Genomic DNA, 24986 nt, shown 5'->3' with positions numbered 1-24986 from the left:
GAAGTTTCAGGGAGTAAAAATTTCAGATATTATCTAAAAATTTTTTCTTAATCGATAGATCTATACCAAAAAGCTCTATTTTTGACAGTTATGGAACTATTGATGAAATTAGAGAAATATGTTATTTTCATAAAAAAATATAAAACAAACTCTTAGCCCCCTGTATATTGGATACGAGTGAAGTTTTAGAGGGTAAAAATTTCCGATATTATCCAAAAATTTTTTATTAATCGACAGATCTATACCAAAAAGCTCTATTTTTGACAGTTATGGAATTATTGATGAAATTAGAGAAATATGTTATTTTCATAAAAAAAATATAAAACAAACTTTTAGTCCCTGTATATTGGATACGAGTGAAGTTTCAGGGGGTAAAAATTTCAGATATTATCTAACAAATTTTTCTTAATCGATAGATCTATACCAAAAAGCTCTATTTTTGCCAGTTATGGAACTATTGATGAAATTAGAGAAATATGTTATTTTCATAAAAAAATATAAAACAAACTTTTAGCCCCTGTATATTGGATACGAGTGAAGTTTCAGGGAGTAAAAATTTCAGATATTATCTAAAAATTTTTTCTTAATCGATAGATCTATACCAAAAAGCTCTATTTTTGACAGTTATGGAACTATTGATGAAATTAGAGAAATATGTTATTTTCATAAAAAAATATAAAACAAATTTTTAGCCCCTGTATATTGGATACGAGTGAAGTTTCAGGGGGTAAAAATTTCAGATATTATCTAACAAATTTTTCTTAATCGATAGATCTATACCAAAAAGCTCTATTTTTGACAGTTATGGAACTATTAATGAAATTAGAGAAATATGTTATTTTCATAAAAAAATATAAAACAAACTTTTAGCCCCTGTATATTGGATACGAGTGAAGTTTCGGGGAGTAAAAATTTCAGATATTATCTAAAAATTTTTTCTTAATCGATAGATCTATACCAAAAAGCTCTATTTTTGACAGTTATGGAACTATTGATGAAATTAGAGAAATATGTTATTTTCATAAAAAAATATAAAACAAACTTTTAGTCCCTGTATATTGGATACGAGTGAAGTTTCAGGGGGTAAAAATTTCAGATATTATCTAAAAAATTTTTCTTAATCGATAGATCTATACCAAAAAGCTCTATTTTTGACAGTTATGGAACTATTGATGAAATTAGAGAAATATGTTATTTTCATAAAAAAATATAAAACAAATTTTTAGCCCCTGTATATTGGATACGAGTGAAGTTTCAGGGGGTAAAAATTTCAGATATTATCTAACAAATTTTTCTTAATCGATAGATCTATACCAAAAAGCTCTATTTTTGACAGTTATGGAACTATTAATGAAATTAGAGAAATATGTTATTTTCTTAAAAAAATATAAAACAAACTTTAAGCCCCTGTATATTGGGTACAATTCAAGTTCAAAAGGTGAAAATTTCAGATATCATTAAAAAATTTTTTCTCAATCGATAAATCTATACCAAAAAAATTGTTGCAGTGGAGTTATGGTTGTTTAAGCTGGAGTAAACATTATTTAGGAGGCAGAATTTAGCATCCTTTGAGCATTTGTACCTTAAGAACCCAGAATGGCCAACCTAGCCCATCAAAGAAAACAGTTTGGAAAAAATATATTTATTTCTCAAACGTAATCTCCTTTTAGCTCGATACACTGTTCCCAGAGATGTTTTATAATAAGAATCATCAAGCTCCTCGAAATAGCCATTAACTGGCAACATCACCTCTTCATTGCTGGAAAATCTTTAACCACCTAGCCAAATAATAATCCGAGGAGGCTGTATCTGGTGAATAGGATGTATGAGATAGCAATTCAAACTTCATTAATTCATTAATTTTGGCCATTGCAATAACGGATGTGTGAGCTGGTGCATTATCTTGGTGAAACAACACTTTCTTCTTAACCAAATGCGGCTGTTTTTGCTTGTGCAGATGGAACGATTTCTTCCTTTTTTTATCCGGTTCTCCCATGCTTTTGATTGCTCTTGTTTCGGGTGTGGATTGATGGATGCACGTTTCATACATGGTTATGAAACAGCACAAAAATTCGGCTTTATTTCTGTGAAACACTCGATGGAAACATCTACACAACTCTGTTTTTGAACAGCTTTCACATGTCCAAATTTTCAGTCAACATGTACCGCACTTTTTGAAATGCCTACTCTGCTACCCAGAGCTGAATCTCAGATTTCAAACTTGAAACATATGCTGTATAGTTTCTGTACTTTCTAATACAGTGCCATTTTTTAAGCAACTACCTTCATCTCTTCGTCAGGTCAGGTACTTATGGGACCATCCTCGTATCTATGAGTTTTCAAGTTCAGTTCAAATTCAGTAACAATAAAATTGGTACTTTTAGTTTTGCATACATTCCAGAAAGATCACGGCGAATTAAATCTCCCATTGTCTTTTCGTAATTTTCAGGAGCTATCGATTTATTCACAATTTTCCAAATTCAGTCGTACAAGAAGAAAAACTCGTCGATTCATCCTTGAGCTAGATTCAATTACTATTGCATCCAAATTTTGTTGCCTTTCATCCAAAATAAAGCATTGTATTTTCGCAACACTTCCACGTTGATTTTGCAAATTTTTCCTTGTTGAATGATTTGTAATCTGACCAAGAATATGAACTTCTTTCTCGCTTCTAGCTATAACTTCTTCTAACTTTTAGAATAGATATTTCTTCGACATAATATAATTTATAACTTGCTGCTTTCGCGAAAGGTCTTGGGTGGCAGCGTTGCCACGGCAGCAAATTTTTCGCTCCGTTTGGCAAATGCGAATTAGTATATTTGGCTGGAGAATGTTCCTCTTGAGCTGTGGAAGGGCTCGGAATTGAAACTAGATAGCAATGTCCTTCCTTCTCCTTACATCGTCCTTGGTTAGTAGTTAGTAAGTTAATGTGAAAATGTTGATAATAGTGTGAATGACTAATAAGTCATCTTATTTCTCGTTCAATGACATCTTTTGATAGTGTCGTGATAATATATTAAGTATAAGCTTTTCAAATTTACCTCTCTATGTCTTTTGTGGTTTCCACTTTGTTAACGAATCTGTACAAATCAATTATCTTCGAATTTCTATCAGCTTTGTCGGCGGTGGGTATAATATTGAAGAATCTGCATGAAGCGTAAGTAATTTTTTTCATAAAATAATTACCCACTTCAAGGTCAATAATGAATCTCTATAAAAATAGCTTCCAAGAAGGCACTCGCAATTCATGTAGATGTCTACTTGTTCTCTTAGCGTTACAGATCTTGTATTTTATGCTTACAAAAAGACATTTTTCTGAGAGTCGGTAAATGAGTTTAATGATGCTCTTAGAAGTCCGTCACACCGTGTATGCTATTGACGTTGAAACCAATTAAGCTTTATTCAAGTTTAAAGTAGAAGTTTTGCAGATATAGTTTGAAAATATGAATGTAAAAAATAGGAAATAAGTTATTTGAAGTATTTATCGTGATGGGGAATTTGTTAATTGTGTTGAATGCCTCATTATTTCTTTGTTTCTACCGATTCCACAATCGGTATTATTTTAATCAGAAATTAGTGAAAAATCGAAGATTTATTCCTTGAAATCAAAAGTATGAAAATGTCAACTCGAAAACTGAATAGAGATTATAGAAAATGTGGAAAAAAGAGACTCCCAAAAGATTTTAAAATATTGCATCAAATGTATTATTAAATAGTGAAGTGAGTATGAGGTTTCACACTCATTCTTATACAAGGGTTGGTCGAAATGACTTAATTGAAAAAAATGTTTTTGGGAATAGAGAGTAGCCAGATCTCCCTCATACATTCTAGCTCATACAGGTTAACTGTCGTGATCATTGTTTCTAAAACAACCCTTCAGAGAGAAGACTCAAAATTTCTTTCATTTATATTTACATATAAGTGTCATATTACCAAAAACGTGTATGGAAGTATATGAAAATTGGATTAAGCTTGTATTGGTTCGAAACTCTCCTATTTTGAAGGCGATGATAAAGATTTGTAGTAGAATATGTGAAAATTTTATTTTATTTTGGTTATTTCCGCTTAAGACCGTCTGTTATCCTTTTATCCAATGAAATATGGAACGTCACTCGGCTCAAGTGCGTTGATAGAAGCTGTGTTTTGTGTCAGTCACTCAAATGTAATTTCTGTCGAAAACCTGGAAGTCTTTACTCGAATAAGTTCTCATATTTATTTTTATTCAGAGACTGAATTTTCATCGAATCGCTGCAAGAATTAATAGTGTTTTAAAGAACAAAGGACAATGTACAAAACAATATATTTTCTTCCTGGGATTGGAATTATGGTGGTTAAATCATAAATGAAGTATATGTTTAATTGAACTACAATTTGTTTTTTTTTTGCTCTCTTATGAATTTTTGATATTTACTTATTCTACAGGAACAGAGAGATCATAGGGCGACATCTAGGCAAAATATACTCATTTAATAAAACACAACTTTAAAATTAATGAGCATGAATAAAAAAAATTATTCCTACATAGAATTTAGTCCAAAGTGTGATCTAAAGAGTACGTTTTCATATTCATGTTATTCATAGCACGAAAAAGATAAAACTGGTCCCAAAATTTCATGTTTCAACAACAAACATACCAAAATGGAATTGTTTGTACACCAAATTACAGTTATTCATTTGAAATACTCTCAATAAGCTTTGCACTTCACTTTTTTTATCAAACAAACTGTAAGTTAATCACAATACTATACAGAGTGAGTTTTATGTATGAAACGCCTCAATTATCTCGGAAACGGCTTGTACGATTTCTATAAATTTTTATGCGTAAGGGTCTTGCGAATAGGCTGGTATTATGGTTAAATCGTCTACTAATAGGACATAAACATCTTTGTTTTCAATTTTTCTGCGCCCTGATTTGGATAAATCTTTTACTGAACCAGTTTCGTTAAACTTTTGTAAGTACTAATTTACTGACAGTAGATCTTGTTGTGGGATTTCGGTTAGGATATGGATTATTAAAAATATTACTCGTTTCTTTTTGACTACGCCTATCAGCATATTATATTATCATTAAAATATCAATTCGCTCTTTTTTAGATAAACAATCCATTGTGACTTTCAATGAACTTCAACAATAATAATTTATTGGAACATCAAATTTGTATTTGTAGCAGTCACAGTCACCTAAATGTATTATTTTAACCTCTACCTAGAGGTAGGTAGGTAGGTAGGTAGGTAGAATTAAGAAATTATAATATTTAGGTATAGAAAATATTAGATGAAAAATAATGAGTATTTCTTAAGGATTTCGAAAAGGGAAAAATAACATAGTTTATTATTTTTCCGGAAAAAGCAAAGATTTGACAACAATGTAAATACCACCATAATACCGGCTGTATCGCAAGACCCTTACGCACAAAAATTTATAAAAATAGCACAAGCCGTTTCTGAGATAATTGAGGCGTTCCGTACATAAAACTCACTCTGTATAATATACCAGATTTTACGAAACTAATGTTCGGATATTTTTATTAATGAAGAAATCTTTAAAAACCTTACATTGTTGTCTATTTTCAACATATTCTCCATTTTTTTTGACACATTTTTGATGACCACCAATTCAAGTCTTTCTTTTGGTTGTAATAGAGGCGATAATCACTAGTGACTAAGTCTTGGCTTTATGCATGACAATCTTGTATTTGATAAGCGACGTGGGATCGACGTGGTTGTTGTGAAGAAACACTATTTCCTTCGTTAGTCGCAGAGTCTGGATTTTAGTCCCAGATTACAAAAAATAGATGAGGAGTACCCTTTTACCATACCAAAACACAGCCGCCTATATCTTTCCTATCGACTACATTTGTTTTAATATCTTTGGTGGTGTTTAGCAGGAGTGATTCCGCTAACGAGATAATTGTTTTGCTTCGGGGGTGGCTTCGTTTACACCCTCGGGTTCTTGAAGAAACGAACACAGTTAAGGCGTTGTTTCTTGTATCCCTCAGTCAGAATCTGGGGGACCCAACGAGCAATGATAATTTTCTAATAATATTTATGTATATTTGTTTGAAATTACAAAATATTTACACTGTTTTACATTCATTTTCATAGAAAATCACTTATTTCAACTGAATGGTTCATATTTCATATCTGACAAAGAACCAATAAAAGCCGATTGCTACATTGATTTTTTTGACCGCAACATAAAAGGGTGTACGTAGGTACTAGGACAAATATGTTTAAGCCGCGATACAATAAAATACCCATAAAACTACACTATAATATTGATGTTAGGTAATAAAATATCTATTTTATATCCTTTATACAACTACGACAAAGATCCTATAAAATATGTGTACTATCATTCAACGAGACATACGCAACTATAATAAATTTTTTGAGATGCACCTTATTTTATCCATTAAAACTGAGTATTAGAGCCGGTGTTTTTATAGTGCTTCGTTCAGTTAATTCCGAAAACATATACAGGATGTTTCGAAATAGCACTCTAATTTCTCGAGAAATGTTTCTTTATGTAAATATAAGGAAAAAAGTTGGCATAACGAAACTTCCAAAAATGCTTCGTAAGCGAGTTATATTGAATGTCATGCAATTTTGTGTTTGGTCTATACGTATTTTGACCTGAAAAATAGGTCTCAGATCTGTAACTGAATAGTTTTGACGTTAACTGACGTGAAATACAAAAAAATCAACTACAAAATACACTTTTTAACGTTTGGAGTAAAATAACTTCGTTAAATGCCTAATAAATGCATTAAAACTTTCAAATAAAACGTACAGAAAATTTAATTCTGAAGAGAATCATGTGTACAATCTCAATAAAAAGTAAATACATGTTGGAAATATCTTTATTTCAATGAATGAAGATCAAAATGAGCAAATTGTGTAAGTAGCCTTTCATTTAACGATGTTGTTCTATGTGGCCACCATTTTGTTGAATTCAGTATTTACCACGACGAATCCATGTTTTTCTTACTCTTCTTAATGTGTCGAAATTATTTCTGAGAGTGGCTCCAGCTTCAATAATTCGATTTCCTAGCTCCTGTTGGGTGTTTATATGTGATAAATAAATAAATAATATAATAAAATAAGTTTGAAGTAAAACTTTCGAATAAAACTTACAGAAAAATTAATTCTGGAGAGAATCATGTGTACAATCTCAATAAAAAGTAAATACATGTTGGAAATATCTTTATTTCAATGAATGAAGATCAAAATGAGCAAATTGTGTAAGTAGCCTTTCATTTAACGATGTTGTTCTATGTGGCCACCATTTTGTTGAATTCAGTATTTAGCACGACGAATCCATGTTTTTCTTACTCTTCTTAATGTGTCGAAATTATTTCTGAGAGTGGCTCCAGCTTCAATAATTCGATTTCCTAGCTCCTGTTGGGTGTTTATATGTGATAAATAAATAAATAATATAATAAAATAAGTTTGAAGTAAAACTTTCGAATAAAACTTACAGAAAAATTAATTCTGGAGAGAATCATGTGTACAATCTCAATAAAAAGTAAATGCATGTTGGAAATATCTTTATTTCAATGAATGAAGATCAAAATGAGCAAATTGTGTAAGTAGCCTTTCATTTAACGATGTTGTTCTATGTGGCCACCATTTTGTTGAATTCAGTATTTACCACGACGAATCCATGTTTTTCTTACTCTTCTTAATGTGTCGAATTTATTTCTGAGAGTTGCTCCAGCTTCAATAATTCGATTTCCTAGCTCCTGTTGGGTGTTTATTTGTGATAAATAAATAAATAATAAAATAAGTTTGAAGTAAAACTTTCGAATAAAACTTACAGAAAAATTAATTCTTGAGGGAATTATGTGTACAATCTCAATAAAAAGTAAATGCATGTTGGAAATATCTTTATTTCAATGAATGAAGATCAAAATGAGCAAATTGTGTAAGTAGCCTTTCATTTAACGATGTTGTTCTATGTGGCCACCATTTTGTTGAATACAGTATTTAGCACGAAGAATCCATGTTTTTCTAACTCTTCTTAATGTGTCGAATTTATTTCTGAGAGTTGCTCCAGCTTCAATAATTCGATTTCCTAGCTCCTGTTGGGTGTTTATTTGTGATAAATAAATAAATAATAAAATAAGTTTGAAGTAAAACTTTCGAATAAAACTTACAGAAAAATTAATTCTGGAGGGAATCATGTGTACAAAATCATTAAAAAGAAAATGTTAGTTAGAAATAACTTTATTTTAATGAATAAAAATCAAATTGTGAAAGTAACCTTACATTTAACGATGTTGTTCTATGTGGCCACCATTTTGTTGAATACAGTATTTACCACACGAATCCATGTTTTTCTAACTCTTCTTAATGTGTCGAGATTATTTCTGAGAGTGGCTCCAGCTTCAATAATTCCATTTCCTAGCTTTTCTTGTGTGTTTATTTGTGATTAATAAATAATATAATAAAATAAGTTTGGAAGAAAACTTCCAAATAAAACTTAGGAGGAGCTAGGAAATCGAAATATTGAAGCTGAAACAACTCTTAGAAATTATCTCGACACAAGAGTTAGAAAAACATGGATTCGTCGTGGTAAATACTGTAATCAACAAAATGGTGGCCACATAGAACAACATCGTTAAATGTAAGGTTACTTACACAATTTGCTCATTTTGATTTTCTTTCATTGAAATAAAGATATTTTCAGCTTGTATTCACTTCTTATTGAGATCGTACACATGATTCTCTTCAGAATTAAATTTTCTGTACGTTTTATTTGAAAGTTTTAATGCATTTATTAGGCATTTACTTCAAACGTAAAAAAGTGTATTTTGGAGTTGACTTTTTTGTATTTCACGTCAGTTAACGTAATAACTATTATAGAGACAGACCTTAGTCCTATTTTATTCAATTTTTCAGGTGAAATTACGTATAGACCAAACAAATTTGTGGATGAGGAATCCGGGCGAAATCTATCGCTCACTGTAACTCCCTTACGAAGCGTTTTTGGAAGTTTTGTTATATCAATTTTTTTCTTCAAATTTACCTATAGAATCATTTCCCGAGAGATTGGAGTGCTATTTCAAAAAAACCCTGTATAATCAGAATTTCCAATATCGAACTCAATAAAATAACTGATAAATTTTTTGTACAAACGACGTGACAAACATGTCCTTGTCGCTTATCTCCAAAGAATATTTGTATTTGTGTTCACAACCCCATTTAGAAAGTAATTGTAATTGTAAAACCGCAAGAGGTATGCAAGTATGGAATTTTTCACGATGTAGGAAAGTGACTAACCTCCAATTAATACAGGTTGGCGTTTTGGGGTTTTTTACTGAACAAACCCCAAAGATTTTTCAGACGGGATCATCTATTTTTGAAACACCTTGTATATAAGAAGCAATAGAATAGACTCTACCCTTATATTTATACCTGATCTTAACAGGGTCGGATTATGTATGGTCCTCACGCCTTTTTCTGTGTCAGTTCATTTCAGGCCATGAAATAAGTCATAAAGTTCAATATTTTCTTTCAAAATGTTTACCAAACAGCGCAAATGTTTACCCGTGAAGCAAAAATGACAGTTAGTATTCAATTAAAGCTAGTATAGCGAAGAGACAACAATACTTTTCTTTGGAAGCTTTAACGAGCATCCCTGAAAGTACAGTTTGGAAAATTGTAAATAACTCGCTAGCCCCTGAAAAAAAGGTGTACCAAATTGTATTTATTTCTTTCAAGAAGACTTCATTCGCCGCAATCTTCAAGGAATGTGTAAAGAACAAAAAGTGCCAAAGTCACTTTCACAGAAACTGATGATTCTTACGATGACGGCTTATGATTAATGTACGAGTTTCAACCAATAGTCCCTTGGTTTAATCCGTTTTTAAAACTTACAAGTTTGAATTTGAAGGATCACAGCGCTAACTGGGACTAAACCACAATCATAAACACCGAAGAAATTATTCACAGTTGAAGAAATCGGCCGATATTTACAAGTTTTAACGTGTCTTTTTCGAAGTGTATTATTTTGACATTTAATGAGTGAATTATGGAATGGACAAAAACAAGATCCATGTGATTCTGGTTACTTAATCTTAAACTACATGAGCTCTAATTCTTACCTAACCTCAAAAGTATTGATGAGATTGTAGTTGAATGTAATTATGTAATTATGATTGAAGAACCGATGTGAACCTATTTGAAATAATCGAAGTATAAAAATTAAACTATAACAATCAGAATATGATTAACAATTCGGCTTCACTTAAAATTGTCCAACAAATTATAAAGATTATATACGCTACGGGCGTAATCGACAATAATTACAGTTATTAAACTAAAATAAAGTTTTTTTAAATAACATAATCTTCGACATACTGTAAATTAAAACTAATGATAAATCAATCAGAACCCGTTAATAAAAGGAAGAAGAAAAAAAACAAGTTTTCGATAATAACTCAGAACCAGTTTTGGACCTTCAAGAGAAAAAAATACGATTAAATACACCGTTGCCAAATATTAGAAAAGATCTTAGCAATCTAAGCATAAAGTTCAATACAACTATGAATAATTTAATTGATGACTGCTACTTATTTTTGAGATATGACAACTAAGGAAGAAAAAAATTATTTAGTGAAGTTAAACTAAGTTAAAATATTTGTCTCTACACACATTATTAAAATAAAAAATAGGAAGGAATTAAATACGTGTGTGTGTAGATATGAAAACCAATAAAGTCAAAATTATGCGATTGAACGAATAGCCATTCTTTCAAGTCTGGTAACAGAAAATAATTCGCAGGGGCTGAATCTTACGAATAGCTTCAACTCATTAATTTTTGCCATTGCACAAGGGATGTATGAGCTGGTACAAACAACACTTACTTATTAGCCAAATGCGGCCCATTTTTACTTGATTTCTTCGTTCAAATGCTGCAATTAGTTCGCATAATACTCGCCGTTGATGGTTTTTCTTTTGGCTCTCTGCCTTCTTTGGAGATGGTTCGCCCTTTTTAATCCAAGTCTGAAGCCGTCACCTTATTTGGTCGACCATTGCAATGCTGGTCTCAATTCGTAAAGCCTCATTTAAACTCTGCTACCCAATATTTTAAGAAAGAGCAGTCTCGCCCTGAGAAGAATCTGGCAGAGCCTTCATAGAAGCGGCAGACACATTGAATCTACGAGTCAACGAAGATAATTCGAAGTTTATGATAATGACAACACCACAAAGGAAAAGAATAATGAGAAGTTTGTCTATACAACTGAACGAAGAAAAGACAAAAGGAGATTAGATCAAGTTATTTATATCTTGTGGTGGTTATCAAGGACGACGATGATGAGGGAGGAAATCTAGAAGCAAGGAATACGAAGGAAAGTGAACGATTGGGAGCACTGAAGGCGATAATAAGTTTCCAAAAAAATCTCCAGAAAAGCGAAGCTACTTCTATACGACACGAAAATAACACCAACAATGAGCTACGGAAGTGAATCATGGATTCTTAATAAAGCAGAGGAAGAAGTTAGTTATATGGGAAAGGAAAATACTAAGGAGGATACTAGAGGATAAAAAGGTTGTAGAACTATGGCTGAGAAAAACAAATAACGAATTTATTTGTAGAAACAGAACCACAAGAGTGGCTGGGTCTCATCAAGAGAATGCCACATTTTAGAGCAACAAAAAAAATGATGAATATAGAAGAGGAAGGAACAAAAAAAAAGAAAACCAAGGTAAAGATAGTATAGAGATATGTTGGAAGATCTAATAGAGAGAAAGAGAGAGCAATACAGGTCTGGAAAATGAAAACAAGAAATAGGAAAGAATGGAAAGGAATCACTTTCATGCTATGGGCCTAAAAGCTCTGCATGTAGCACCTTTATAATATTATTATTATACTAGGACAAATGTGGTAACTACAATTGGGTGGTAACACTGATAAACTAGATAAACTATTGAAAGTTTTAAATAAAATACAAGAAAATGGGTGGAGAACGAGGTAACGAATTTAATTACACACATAGAGGTCTTAAATACTATCTAACCGAAAATGTTTGCTTATTTTGAAATTCTGATTGGAGAAAAAACCTAACCTTGTGGTCTACATATTCGAAGTTGCGTTCAGATAAAAATATTGAAAATTCGAAATATTGAAGACTTCACGCTTACCTGAAGGTTATGATCCTAAAAAGTCTAAAGTTTTTTAAGAAACTGATGATATTCATCGTTTTATTTCTGGATATGATTATGACGTGTAACAATTTGTTCAATTCATACAAAATAGATTGTATTCTAGATTTAAGTGGATTCATCGAAAAGTACCAGTTGTGGCAACAACTTATTTCCAAATCAATTATCAATGAAAGAGATAAACAGTGTTTCTTCGGCCATATTTAGAGGACCTAGTTTAACCGAGTGACTTAATGAACCAGTCAGTCAAGGTAAGTACCACGACTGACCGAATACCGTTACATCGTGGAAAGTTCAAACAATGACCAATTAGACCTTGTTTCTGGGTGACATAGTTGTTGTTTGTCCGAGAAGGAAGTGTTTTCGTTGATACCATTTTCATTTTTTATCGGCTCTTGAGATACTCATGAAGCCATTTACAGTTAAAACTCTTATAAAATTAGTTCTAACAACTAACAATAGATTTGTGGTATTATGATATTACTTATCGAAAATATCGATTGATGATTACCTTTTATCATAATTTACAAGTTAATCTTATTGCAAATTTTTCATGGAAAACCCAGGCATGTATGGTTTCAAAGTGTCAAAAGACATATTACTAACAACCTGTTAGTGAAACATGATATTTAACCCTCAATAAGTGGTAGCTTAAAACATTTTATTAAACCTAGGCCGGGTTTCTTCACTTCCATACTAACTATTATCTACTGAATAACGAAAAATTCGGTGTCTTCACCTTCTAATAAAGTAGACCTTCGATCAAATTGAGTTATTGAACAAGTAAGTTATTAGGCAGTCCCAAGTGTCAATTGAAGAGAGTTTAGTAGAAACTTAACCTTCAATATACATCAAAAGTGGTTTGATTAATTCATTTTTGAAAAAAATATTCGTCATACAAGCAATTAAATATTTAATATGGATGCTTTTCAAGATTTAAAAGATTTGTTTCATGAAGAATTGATTGAGGAAATACAGAAAATTGTATTGTTTGTTAGTTTATATTTTTCCTCATATTATTTGAGAAAACAACGAAACGCAATAATCAAACCATTGAATTCGAAATTTTTTAAGAAATATGATAATTCAACAAATTCCCTGTATATTATATGTACAATTACACACGGTTTATAGAATTGAAAAAATACCTGATTGCAAAAATTACCGAGAAATTATTTATTTTCATAACCGGATGTTACGATTTTTTTATCAAACATGAGTGAATGATCCTATTGTATTATATTGTCACCTGACAATTCCCGAAAATAGACACAACAAATACTGATACGATAATGATTATCGATATGTTTATCAAGTATAAAAATAATTTTGTAATGCTAGATATATCATTTTTTCAATAACCAACAAACAGTAGTTTATCTGTAACGTTTGTTATCAAAAATACAAATTTCCATCAGCAGTATCAGTAACTGTTCACTATTTTCAAACCGAAGTCATGGAAGCGAGTAAGTTTTTTCATCAATTTCAATTTTATAAATCATTTTCTTTCTCTAGATGTAAGTTAGGTAATGTTAATACGGGTAACCTAGACCTAAGTCGTGTTTAACTTAGAGACCTGATGCCCTGAGTACCATAAGCTAGAAACTCATTTAATCTAACCACCTCATATAGCTTATAAGCTGAAAATCAGTAAAATTGTTTAATATACAATTGAAAATAAAATTTGAATGTTCCCCATCATTTCCGTGTATGGAAAAAATTTTATTCAAAGTCAAAAAATGAGTTTTTCGCGATTATCAACAAAACGGTAAGTTTTCTCATAAAAATACCTTCAACAAAAATTGTAGATCACGAAATTATCTACAAAAAACGTCGGAATACTTTTTTCCTACGAGCTACCGTTTCTGAGATATAACGATTCAAAAAGGTGTAAAAGTTATGATGTTTCAGATTTACTGTCATATTTAATGGCGAGAAATACCAAATCTGAAGAAAAACATCCATCCTCGAACTTTAGCAACATTTTCGTCAATTGATAATTTATTTGATGAACTTAAGACAGTTCAAACTAGTCAACAGAACTTTCTTACAAATACTCACAAGTCTCGGTTCATTTCAATGTTGTAAGAAAAGTTTACTGTTGAAAATATATTGGTGAAACCATTTAATAACATTTGAATCATTATATCTCAGAAACAGTGGCTTGTAGGAAAAATGTATCCAAACATTTTTTGTAGATAATTTTATGATCTACAATTTTGGTCTAAGGTATTTTTATGATAAAACTCACCGTTTCGCTGAAAATTGCGAAAAACTCATTTTTTTGACATTTGACCTTGAATAAAATTTTTCCCATACACGGACATGATGGGGAACATTCAAAATCTATGTTCAATTGTATTTTGAACAAATCTACTGATTTTCAGCTTGATGGGAATTTATGTAACTTCGAATGTCTAAATTGACCGGATTAATTCTATTTTTTTATGCAATCTACTGTGTCGCCTCCGAGGCAGGGAAGATACTAGATTGTCTCTTTCTTTCTTTACATTGTTTGCATCAGAAAAAGGATAAGAAACAATAATCAAAACCCAGCAACCAATTTGTGACTGTCATGTACAAAGAATTCTAGGGAACAGAATAACTAATCAGATCCTAAAGTGGACAAAACAAGAGATAAAGAGAAGAGAAAGGACACGAATAAGTGGAGTAGTTAGTTTAAATAAGGAAATGCAGAAGAGAGAACAGACAGAAGACTTATGGCAGGATATAGAAAGATGGCTGTTAGAAATCGGAAGACGTTAGAGAACGTTTTAGCACATATTATACTTATTGAATCCCCTTTCAGAATTCTCGTGCTAACTGTACAATATCTAATAGTCTTTTGGATTTAGTCTTCATTCTCTTCATTGAACATTAGCCAAATTGCTTTTCACATCGTGCGATTACTTCTGTATAACCATATATCCTAATGTTTGGTTCTGATTTCTGTATCTTTTAAGAATTCCATCGATAGTAGTACTGTATTTGCCAACTTTTTTCAAGCCTCTCATCTTTCGAGTTCTTTTCCATTTCAAAATGTTCATGTAACCGGAAAAGGCTTACTTATTGTCACGAAACTGGGAGAGTGCTTCGTTACAACTCATTACCACTTTCGATTTTGTTATTTTTGATGATACCACTCTCCATACCATAAATAGTCAGGTCAGCGATTTTTCTTCTATGCCCTAAGCCCGTGAATCCCAAAGTAGTCCACGGATCTGGGAGATACTCAACGGAGTTCTAAATTGGACGTGACAAAAAATTGGGGTCCACAATGGTAAGCTAAGGTCCATGAAAATTTATTTGGTTTCGATGAAGTGAAGAAGCAAAATTTGTGATTAATTCAATTCACAAAATAAGAAGCAATGATGAAGAAGACTTCCAACGATGGTTGGATGTTACATACCGAAATACGCTGGTTGTCGAAAAGTGCATGTTTATCAAGATTTAATTTACTTTTTGACTCCGTTTGAGAGTTTCTTGACAGTGAAGATCCTGATTTGAAAGAAAACCAGAGCAATTTTAAAGCAGACATCGCTATTTGACAGATTTATTCCAAAAATTGTCCGCAGCTTACAGTGAACATCCTTAATTCATAAGAACAAAGAGTGTAATTTCAGTTTTTTTTTGGTGAATTGAAGTTTATGAAAGAAAATATCAATCGGTGCAGTGTAGTTTACAAACTTGTCGCAGGTAGAATGCCTTGATGAAGATATTCAAACATACGTTCAACATTTGATTGCCCTGCATTATGATTTTCAAACCAGATTTGAAGATATTCTTTCGATGGAAATACCACCATGGATCATCAATCCATTTGATGAAACAGAAGTGGAGAATGTGATACTACAAAAGGAGCTACTCACATCACAATCAATTAAAATTTAATTGAAAATTTGTTTAGTTGATTTTATTATCAAATAATTAACCCTATGAAGCAATCAATTTTAACCTTTTTATTTTCGAAAACTCCCCATAGAGGAAAGTTCTAAGGAACCAAGCTTGTAAGCCAGGCTTGGCCCAGTCTTGGTAAAACTCTGGAGTGATAACAATGGGCCAAGCTTGGTCGCCAAGACTGGGCCAAACTTAACTGCCAGGACTGGGCCAAGCTTAGCTGCCAGGACTGGGTCAAGATTAAATTCCAAGACTTATTCATTACATAACTTTTTCTTCTTTATCTTTATTTCATTTCTTTATTTATTTTTTATTCAATATGATTTTTTTTATTTTAAAAAAGCATTTAATACTTTAATATTAAAATTTTTATATTTAATCTCATTCTTACTGTAATTAACAATATAAAAATATCAGTTAATTAGTTAAATAAAAATATTAAACGCTTGTAGATTGCACAAGTCTGAACCAGTATCGTTAACCTCACTCACAGAGCTGATGTTCTCTTCTGTATTGAGTCGAGCATCCTCAGGAGTTTTTAGTGAAATTAATCGAATTTCTTTTGTTTCAGATCACTCGCCAAAAATGGAATCCTGGTTAGTAGACGTCAAGAAAGTTCACATTCCCCGGCCAAAATTCGGCAGCGGTACCCGTTGCTACGGCTACAGCTATCCAACTGAGCCGCCTAAAGATTACGTCAACGAAGAAGGCAGAGACGATTTCAAATATAAAAACTCCACAAACATGGTTAAAGCGACCGAAGATATAAGGAGAGCCCTTCAAAAATTATAATGGACTGATATTAATGGTTAAAATACCGTTGATGTATTTGTAAATATATTTAATTGCTTATTGCAATATTCAGCCCTATAGCGATTACTTAGTTTAACATATTTTTAGGTTATTTTTAAATAAGTGACCCATGTTATTATAGAAATATTTTAATTTTCGAAGTTGAATGGCTTCTACGCTGATCGTATTTTATTATATATTTTTTATTTTGTTGTATTTGTTTTAAAGTAAAAAGAATATGCAACTAAATTTGTTCTTATAGTCGAATTAAATAATTTATATTAAATTTTTACTAAACAATGACGTAAAAAGGTTCAATTTATACTATAACGAATTGTACTTAAAAAAATCTGCAATATAAGGCTCAAAGAAATTGATTCATTATTGTGCTGTGCTTCAACTCTTTCAGTATCAATTTGTTTATTTGATTTAAGTGTAGTTTTTACATGATAAAATATTAATTTATTCAATTTTTTCCAAAAGGGGGTCTTTTGGTACCAGGGACATTTCCCACTGGGTATATTGGACATATATATATACATAGAGAGATGATACTTTCTTCTAATGAGCCCTTTGATAGATAAGAAATCCCATATATTCATAAGCCTACAATATTATCGTCGGCGTATCACAGATGTTCAGGAAAAGAAACAAAACAATACAAAAAAGATTTTCTATTATTTTCTCGCCGTCCATCCTTAAATATCATCGAAGAGTTAACCAATAGCAGACATCATCAGCTGCAGATAAAAAAACACTTTTCCACCACTTGGTTGTCTTTTCGTACATAGCGTAAAGGCAAATATTCCTTGTCCCAACCATCTTGAGGCAAGGAATATCTACTTGGCTTTTATTTTCACTTCAGTCATTTCATCTCTGACTGTTAGAATGTACTGCGACATCTTTAGTGTCCAAGAAATTACATGTATACCAAACTCATTGCTCATAAAGTGAAAATTTTTTTCTGATGATTATTGATGTACCAACTGCTACAAAAAGTAATTCATTAATAAGTTTTGCACTTGTTGCAAATATGTCAAAGCATAAGCTGACATCAGTGTCTCGAATGGTTCCTGCTATAGGACATCTTCTCCTGGAGTTGTACTGCATCTGCATCTTTTCCGGAATATTTATCCAAGTCATATGTGTAGCCAGTTTTGAATCACATCTTAGCCATGACTTCACGTCTCTTTTGAAGGACTTTAGAGGAAAGTATTGTTTGGAAGATAGAAGTTGAAGTTTATTTTTAAAAATTGATTGTTTAAACATTATATTGCCCAGTGACCTATTTGCCAGAAGTGTACTAGGTTTCTCGGCTGGGATATGAAATTTTTGGACAAAAATGTTGTCTACAATTTTCTATTGATCCAATTTTATTATAAGGATATTTAGAATTGGTGTGTTGTCATCTTTTGGTAAACTATCAGTGAACAAAAAATTATTATGAAGTTCAAAAAACGCATTTTACTTATATGTATATGTATCTATGTCCAAATAACGAATTTCATAAAAAAATATTGTTTTATTAACTAGACGTGCCCTAAACATTTTGTGCAGGAGTTTTTTAGTCCTAAATAAACTTACCTCGACATTTTGTAATTAGAATGTACCAGTAGGGCACAGCCTGAATCAAAAATGACCCATTAGGATTGAAAGGGTTAATAATGATTGTGTCTAAACTAAAATTTTTATACGATATTACAAGTAAAGACAAAAACTACAACTAAAGTGTTTACTGCAGATACATTTTGATCCTGTATGTCGCAGTACGGCAGGAGCCAATACAAATTTCATTAGCATAAAACACCCAGAGAAGTATTAGTAAACTTGTACCAGCAACATTTGTACTTTTTACTATCGTTGTTATTAAAATTAATTCAAAAACTTATAAAGCTGTGTTATTTATAGTCTACTACACGTGGAAACATACAGATTTTGGGACTTGAGAAACGTTTTCCAGTTAAAGTTAATCGTGGGGAAAAAGAAGAAGAAGGAGGGATTAGTGGTATAGGTAGCAACCTTTCAAAGGATTGAGATTGCCATAATTATCACTAGCCTTCAGAGAAATGTGGCATTTGCGGATTTTTTCGTATTCAAGACATTAAATCGAAGATGCGACTCTTCTAATAACTTTTATCAATTTATGCATTTGAAAAATTAACGACTAATACTAATAGAATGATAGCTGATGATTATATGAATTGTTTCTTTGAGTAAACCCTTCTTCCAGGATATTTTCCTTTAAATAAATGAAGAGATGCATCACTTTTCACTTTCCCTTATTTTTCGCATTAATAAAACTCAATCTGTTTGTTTCTCACTCCTATTTTTAATTATTTTTCTCTCCTTCAACTTTACAGAACAACTTGAATAGAAAATGTTGACTCAACTGTGATCCTTCCGTAGAATCAAATTTAAAATAAATTCCTTCGAAACTTTGTGTTTTCATTCAGTAGCAATATTAGGAAAATCGAACATTCAATGAGGTTGAATAAGGAAATTTTTCAACCGAACATCCTCAAGGTTTTTGATCATTTCACCAATTATCAATCTCATAAATTTCTTTTTTATATTATTTGTGAAAAAACACGAAAAACAACGTAATATTTTTAAAAAATAAGTACTTTCCAAAACCATATTATTTACATATTGAAAAATTCTTAGCCTACTATAGAACCAAACAAAATTTCGATGTCAAAATATTTTATTACTCAAAATATTCTCCTCTTGATTGGATACATTTATTACAGCGAAGCTGCAACGTCTCTAGACCTTTAAAAAAAATGTTTTTTCTTGCTCTGCAAACCAGACCTCCACAATTTTTATTACCTCTTCGTTGGAAGAAAAGAGGAAAAGAGACGATAGTCGGACGGAGACAAATCTGGTGAATAAGGAGGTTGTTCTAGTAATTCAAACCCTAAATCACGAATTTTTTGTATGGCAACATGAGATTTGTTTGCAGGGGCGTTGTCCTGCAAAAACAAAACACCTTTGGATAGCTTTCCGCGTCTTTTCTCTTAAATTTTTTTCCTGTAGAGTGGTCAGTAATGTCGAATAGTAATCTCCAGCTATTGTTCTAGCCTTATCCAAAAAATCGATCATGATTACTCCATGGCAATCCCAAAAAACTGAAGCAAGAACTTCTTTTCCAGCAGATTTTTGGACACGAAACTTCTTGGATCTTGGAGAACCAGAGTGTCGCCAATCCATCGATTGTTGCTTTATTTCTGGATCGTAGAAATATACTCAAGTTTCAACCATAGTAACAATTTAAGAAGTCGACATCGTTTTCAAATTCACAGATCGAACGCGATGCTTCTATCCCTGCACACTTTTGGTCAACATTCAAACCTGGCCATTCCGATCGGTCATCATCTTTACCTCTTTTGAAGCTTGCTCCAATTGTTCACGGTAGCATACGAAGGGTATTGAGCATATCTTCGTAAATCTGCTTACCTCTTAACCCTTTTAAATACAGGTACTTGATGATGGCTCGATACCCCAAATTTTTCGATTTTCACAATTTCTGTGGACATTTTTTTTTCTTTTAATTTTTCGCGTAACTCTGGTTCACTTTTTTGACGTCAAACTTTACACTTACACTTCTAATAAGTTATTGTTCATTGCTACAGTAACGCAATATTTTGTTTATGCATGAAACTGGACTGGTCTAACTAAGTAAGTAAGATTTAATTTCAATCATGAATAGACAACCCCGGTATATAATGGAACAACTATTAAATACGTTGTATCTGATACATAATATGAACATTTATGTAAATCGATCGAATATTACTATATATATATACAGCACATAGTTGTATGTACATATCAACAAAAGCCTATTATGTTCGGAGATTATTCATACATCAATAACTAGCCAATGTCTAGTTAGTAATTCCATGTGATCGAAATCGGTAAAATTATTGGAATATTTCGCATCCGAGCTCAACTTACTCATAGTTAGTTATCAGAAAATTATATTCTTGTCGTATAGTAGAAATTTTTGTCGGATGTGTATACAGGGTGTTTCAAAAAAAGGTAATCTCGTCTCTAGGATGGATGGAAAACTGAAAAATATTTGGGATTTGTTAGGCACACATTTTTTACGATTTTGCCGCAACTATTTGCAGTTTTGTATTGAAATTTTATACGAATATGGTTTGGAAGCTGATACATCTAATGAATTTGTTTTTATGTCTGTCGCTCATAGAGGGCGCTAGTTACATGGTTCGAACCAAGAAGTATTGTACATAACTTTTTCAATATTAGATTTATTGAGTAAAATTTGAAATGAATTTAAACATCATTAATTTTATACCAAAAAGGTACTTTTGGTAAAATTCGATACTGCGTAATGAGACCCCATCGATAAAACGGATACATTTTAACCCTGTTCAAAATTTTTTTTAAAAATTGGCGGTAAATCTTTGGATCTAGTTGTTGTAAATTGTTTTTTGTTATTGTACAAACAATTTAGTGCTTTTTGGAATGTGGTGAATTGTCTTAGCTTCATAATACTGTATTGAATGCAAATATGCAAAGGAAAAATCGTGATAACTGATGTTCTGTTTTAGAAAATGCATTTTGGGAATGTATCATATTTGATACTTTACCCGTTTACAATAAAAGTTAAAATTAATACGCTAACGGAAATGCTGGACACATCCAAATTTTATTTTCAATTGTACATTAAACAATTTTTCTGATGTTCAGCTTGATGGGAATTTATGTAGCTTCACTTTTAATTTTTGCTCTAATTTGACCGGACTACTTCCTTCAACTGGGAGTTACTTAACTGGGAAACTACTTGTCTTCAATGCTTTCGCTCACTCTATTACAGTCTTCACAAAGTTTTTAATCAGTTTAAGTTTAATTTAAAGGCAACACGACCTTTTTTCACATCTTAGTGGCTTATAATTTGAACTAGACAAAGAATTCAATTGTGTGATTGTCGAAAACCTTTAAATTATCGCATTATTTTGTCTGTTTAAGGATTGAATACCAATCATGAATTGCGAGATATATAACTATGAAGTATAGGTAACAACAATCTAAAAATATTATTCAGAATTTGTGAAATAACTTACGGAATCAGGGTAATCTTGTTGATGCAACGCTGTCGTACTTCCTGTCCTCGATTCCCCGGGACTTGAATGTCTCCTGCTTCTTGTTCCTGCAGGATTATCTTCCTCGCCACTGACGTAGTCCTGTAAATAATATTACAATATAACCAATACGGGCATTTTCTATAATATTTTTAGAGAAATATCCTTTATTAATAATATTTATATAAGAAATATATACAGGGTGTTTATAAATTTATGCGACAAAATTCAATAGGTATGATATTAACATGGGTCCTGTCCTTTAATAATATTTCCTTAGCCCACCCCTTTCCAAGATACCACCCTTAAAAGATAATGACTAAAATTGACTTTTTTTTCCTATAATTTCAATATTACAAAAAACTTGAAATTCTGTAATTTTTGTGCACTAGCAAAAGACTACCACCGGTATACGGGGGTGAAATTAGCAACCCTAAAATGAAAATTCAATTTTAGTTACCACTTTCAAGGGTGATATATCTCGAAAAGGGATGGGCTGAGGAAATTTTTTTATAGGAAAGACCAATATAAATTTCATACATGCAATTACTTCCTGAATTTTGTCCCATAAATTTGGAAGCACCTTGTATAAAGATCGTTATAGATAAATATGTACAAGATGTGATAAAAAATACGGTGAATTATCCCATTGAAATCAAAGTGAAGAGGTAATACAGAATTTTTGAAATAATCCCATTCACGTTTTCTAATGTTATATCCATTACTTTTTTCATATCTACAATAAAAGTTTTTGCTCACCCCATAATCCACAAATTTCTCTTTCATGTTGTCAAGCAAAAGCCAAAGCGGTGTCTTACAAAAAAAATGAGAACTTTTGGAAACACAGCAGTCAAGAAACCTCTTTGAAAACTTCAAAATAAAATTAATATACCAAATACGATCTTACTAAAGAGAACTAACAAGCCATAGGGTATAAGGATTTACTTCTGTACAAATTTATTCACGTATTTTTTATTCACACCTCGTATATTATATTCCTCAAGCATAGTTGATTGTGTTAAATGATTTGTTCGTATTATATTTGTACTAATTTTGACATTGTTTTTCTTCTTTATGATCACCATATATTTCATTCCTTTACTAATTAACTTAATATGTCAATTAAAAAAAATGTGTATTATCCTTTTGGGAAAGAAAAGAATCATCAATCAATCGTAGATAATGAAAAGCAGCAGACGATAGTAAGCTTAAGAAAATCGTTTCTTCTTTTGTATAATTCTCAGTAGTATTATCAGTTCAAGACGTTCCATACTCTAATAGTCTACAAAAACTTGGTCTTCCGCGCAGACATGATCTAACCATGACTCAATATCAATTCCAAAAATGATATTTTTTTCCTAATCGTTCATTTTTATATCTATTTTTTATACAAGTATCAAACATGTAAGTTATTACAAACTAATTTATTTTGCATAAACGTAGTGTGGTCATGATTTGTTATTCTAACAGAACAAAAGGTCATAAAAACTTTATTTTTCAATATATTCTCCCTCTATTTCCAAACATTTTTAGAGCTACTATACCTCTATAAAATATTATGCATCCTTACAGTCAAAATGTCTGTACAGCGTCTTTTTAATTTCATCGTCGTTGTTAAATATTTTACCACTTAACTCAACCTTAAGCTTTGAGAATTGTTTGGGGATTGAACCAAATCAGAGCTATATGGTGGGTGTTTAACCTCTGTGAAACTACATCCGCGTACAGCAGCTTTGGAAAGCGAAGCAGTATGGACTGGAGCATTGTCATGACACTTTTAAGTTATTTCGCTGCGCCTTTTTGCGATAATTTTTTGACGCAACTGTTTCAGTAAGTCAGTCCCAAAATATTGTAGTCATCACTTTTTCGTGCATTTCCTGACCTTCCCTTCTTTGGCAAGGGTTCTCTATGCTACTCCATTGAATCTTTTGTTGATGTTATAAAAGACTATAGTTTATACCATCAAACAAGCGGCATTGGAGGCACTTGGATCCAGGACAGTTAATTAGACAAATAAAAAAAGAACTAAAACACCATGGTTCTGTAAGGAAGTGATAGCTAAATGTCAAGAAAAGAAAGAAGCCTACCTGAAATACAGAACGTCAAAAACCCTGAATTCGTACGAAGATTACAAAAGAGTACGTAATGAAACAACAACATTAGTAAGAGAAATCAAGAACCAATATTGGAAACAATGGAGAATGATTTTTCGGCCTCCAGAAACAGATATCGCGAATGATAAAAGGAGAAAGCAAAGAAGTCAATGAGCTCTTCGAGACAAACCAAATACAAAAAGAAACATGTGTCAAGTACCTCCAAGAACTCTACGGGAATGAAGACGCAAACCAAACACGCTTGAAATAACTACAAAAGAATATCTACAGTTTGAATTGACAGAGGTGTAAGCGGCTATCAAATAGCTCAAAACCAAAAAAAGCCCAGGTTAAGATGGCATAACTAACGAATTACTCAAATACGGAGGAGAAAGCCTTGCCAAGCAACTAACAACTCTCATTAACAAGAACGTGTCACGTCAAAAAATCCCAGACGATTGGAGAACGAGTACTACGATTCTCATTTTCAAAAAAGGAGATAAAAAATACCATCTAATTATAGAAAAATAAATTACTGGGTGGCACTCTGAAACTTACAACAAAAGTCATCACAAGCAAAATAAACAGTCTCATCACGTTAACAGAGAAGCAACAGGGATTTAGATGGGGAAGGTCGTGCACAGATGCGATCTTCGACATCAAGCAGATCACAGAAAAATCAATTGAGTAGAACAGACTAGCATTTATGTACTTTATAGATCTACAAAAAGCCTTCGATCGAATACAACTATAAGACGTAGTACATCTACTATACGATAAACAACTCCCTTAAACTTGATAAAAACCTTTGAAAATATATACATGGACAAGAAAATCCAAGCCAAAGTGAACGGAGTGCTAACGGAGCAAATAGCAGCAGGGATTCGCCTGTGAGACTCCTTAAGCCCCTTGCTTTTCCATATCA

At 31.9% G+C, this 24986-nt stretch overlaps 2 protein-coding genes across 5 annotated transcripts in view; one reads left to right on the top strand and one right to left on the bottom strand.

The window, feature by feature from the left end:
* Positions 1–24986, bottom strand: part of LOC130891365 (whirlin) — a 181533-nt gene that overhangs the window by 34412 nt on the left and 122135 nt on the right. For 2 of the 4 annotated variants that reach the window (XM_057796023.1, XM_057796025.1), the window contains one exon: positions 21951–22070. In XM_057796023.1, coding sequence (XP_057652006.1) covers positions 21951–22070 — 120 coding nt within the window. Of the gene's footprint in view, positions 1–17059; positions 22071–24986 lie in introns of those variants that run through there. The other 2 variants (XM_057796024.1, XM_057796022.1) reach the window with 2 other exon arrangements.
* LOC130891366 (uncharacterized) lies at positions 13515–18752 on the top strand. Its single transcript, XM_057796027.1, has 2 exons — positions 13515–13637; positions 16640–18752. The coding sequence occupies exons 1-2, from the start codon at positions 13628–13630 to the stop codon at positions 16858–16860; spliced, it is 231 nt and encodes a 76-aa protein (XP_057652010.1). The 5' UTR covers positions 13515–13627; the 3' UTR covers positions 16861–18752.

Source organism: Diorhabda carinulata, chromosome 3, assembly GCF_026250575.1.
Source record: "Diorhabda carinulata isolate Delta chromosome 3, icDioCari1.1, whole genome shotgun sequence".
In the NCBI taxonomy this organism is placed as follows: domain Eukaryota; kingdom Metazoa; phylum Arthropoda; class Insecta; order Coleoptera; family Chrysomelidae; genus Diorhabda; species Diorhabda carinulata.
This window is presented reverse-complemented; position numbering and strand designations above follow the sequence as displayed.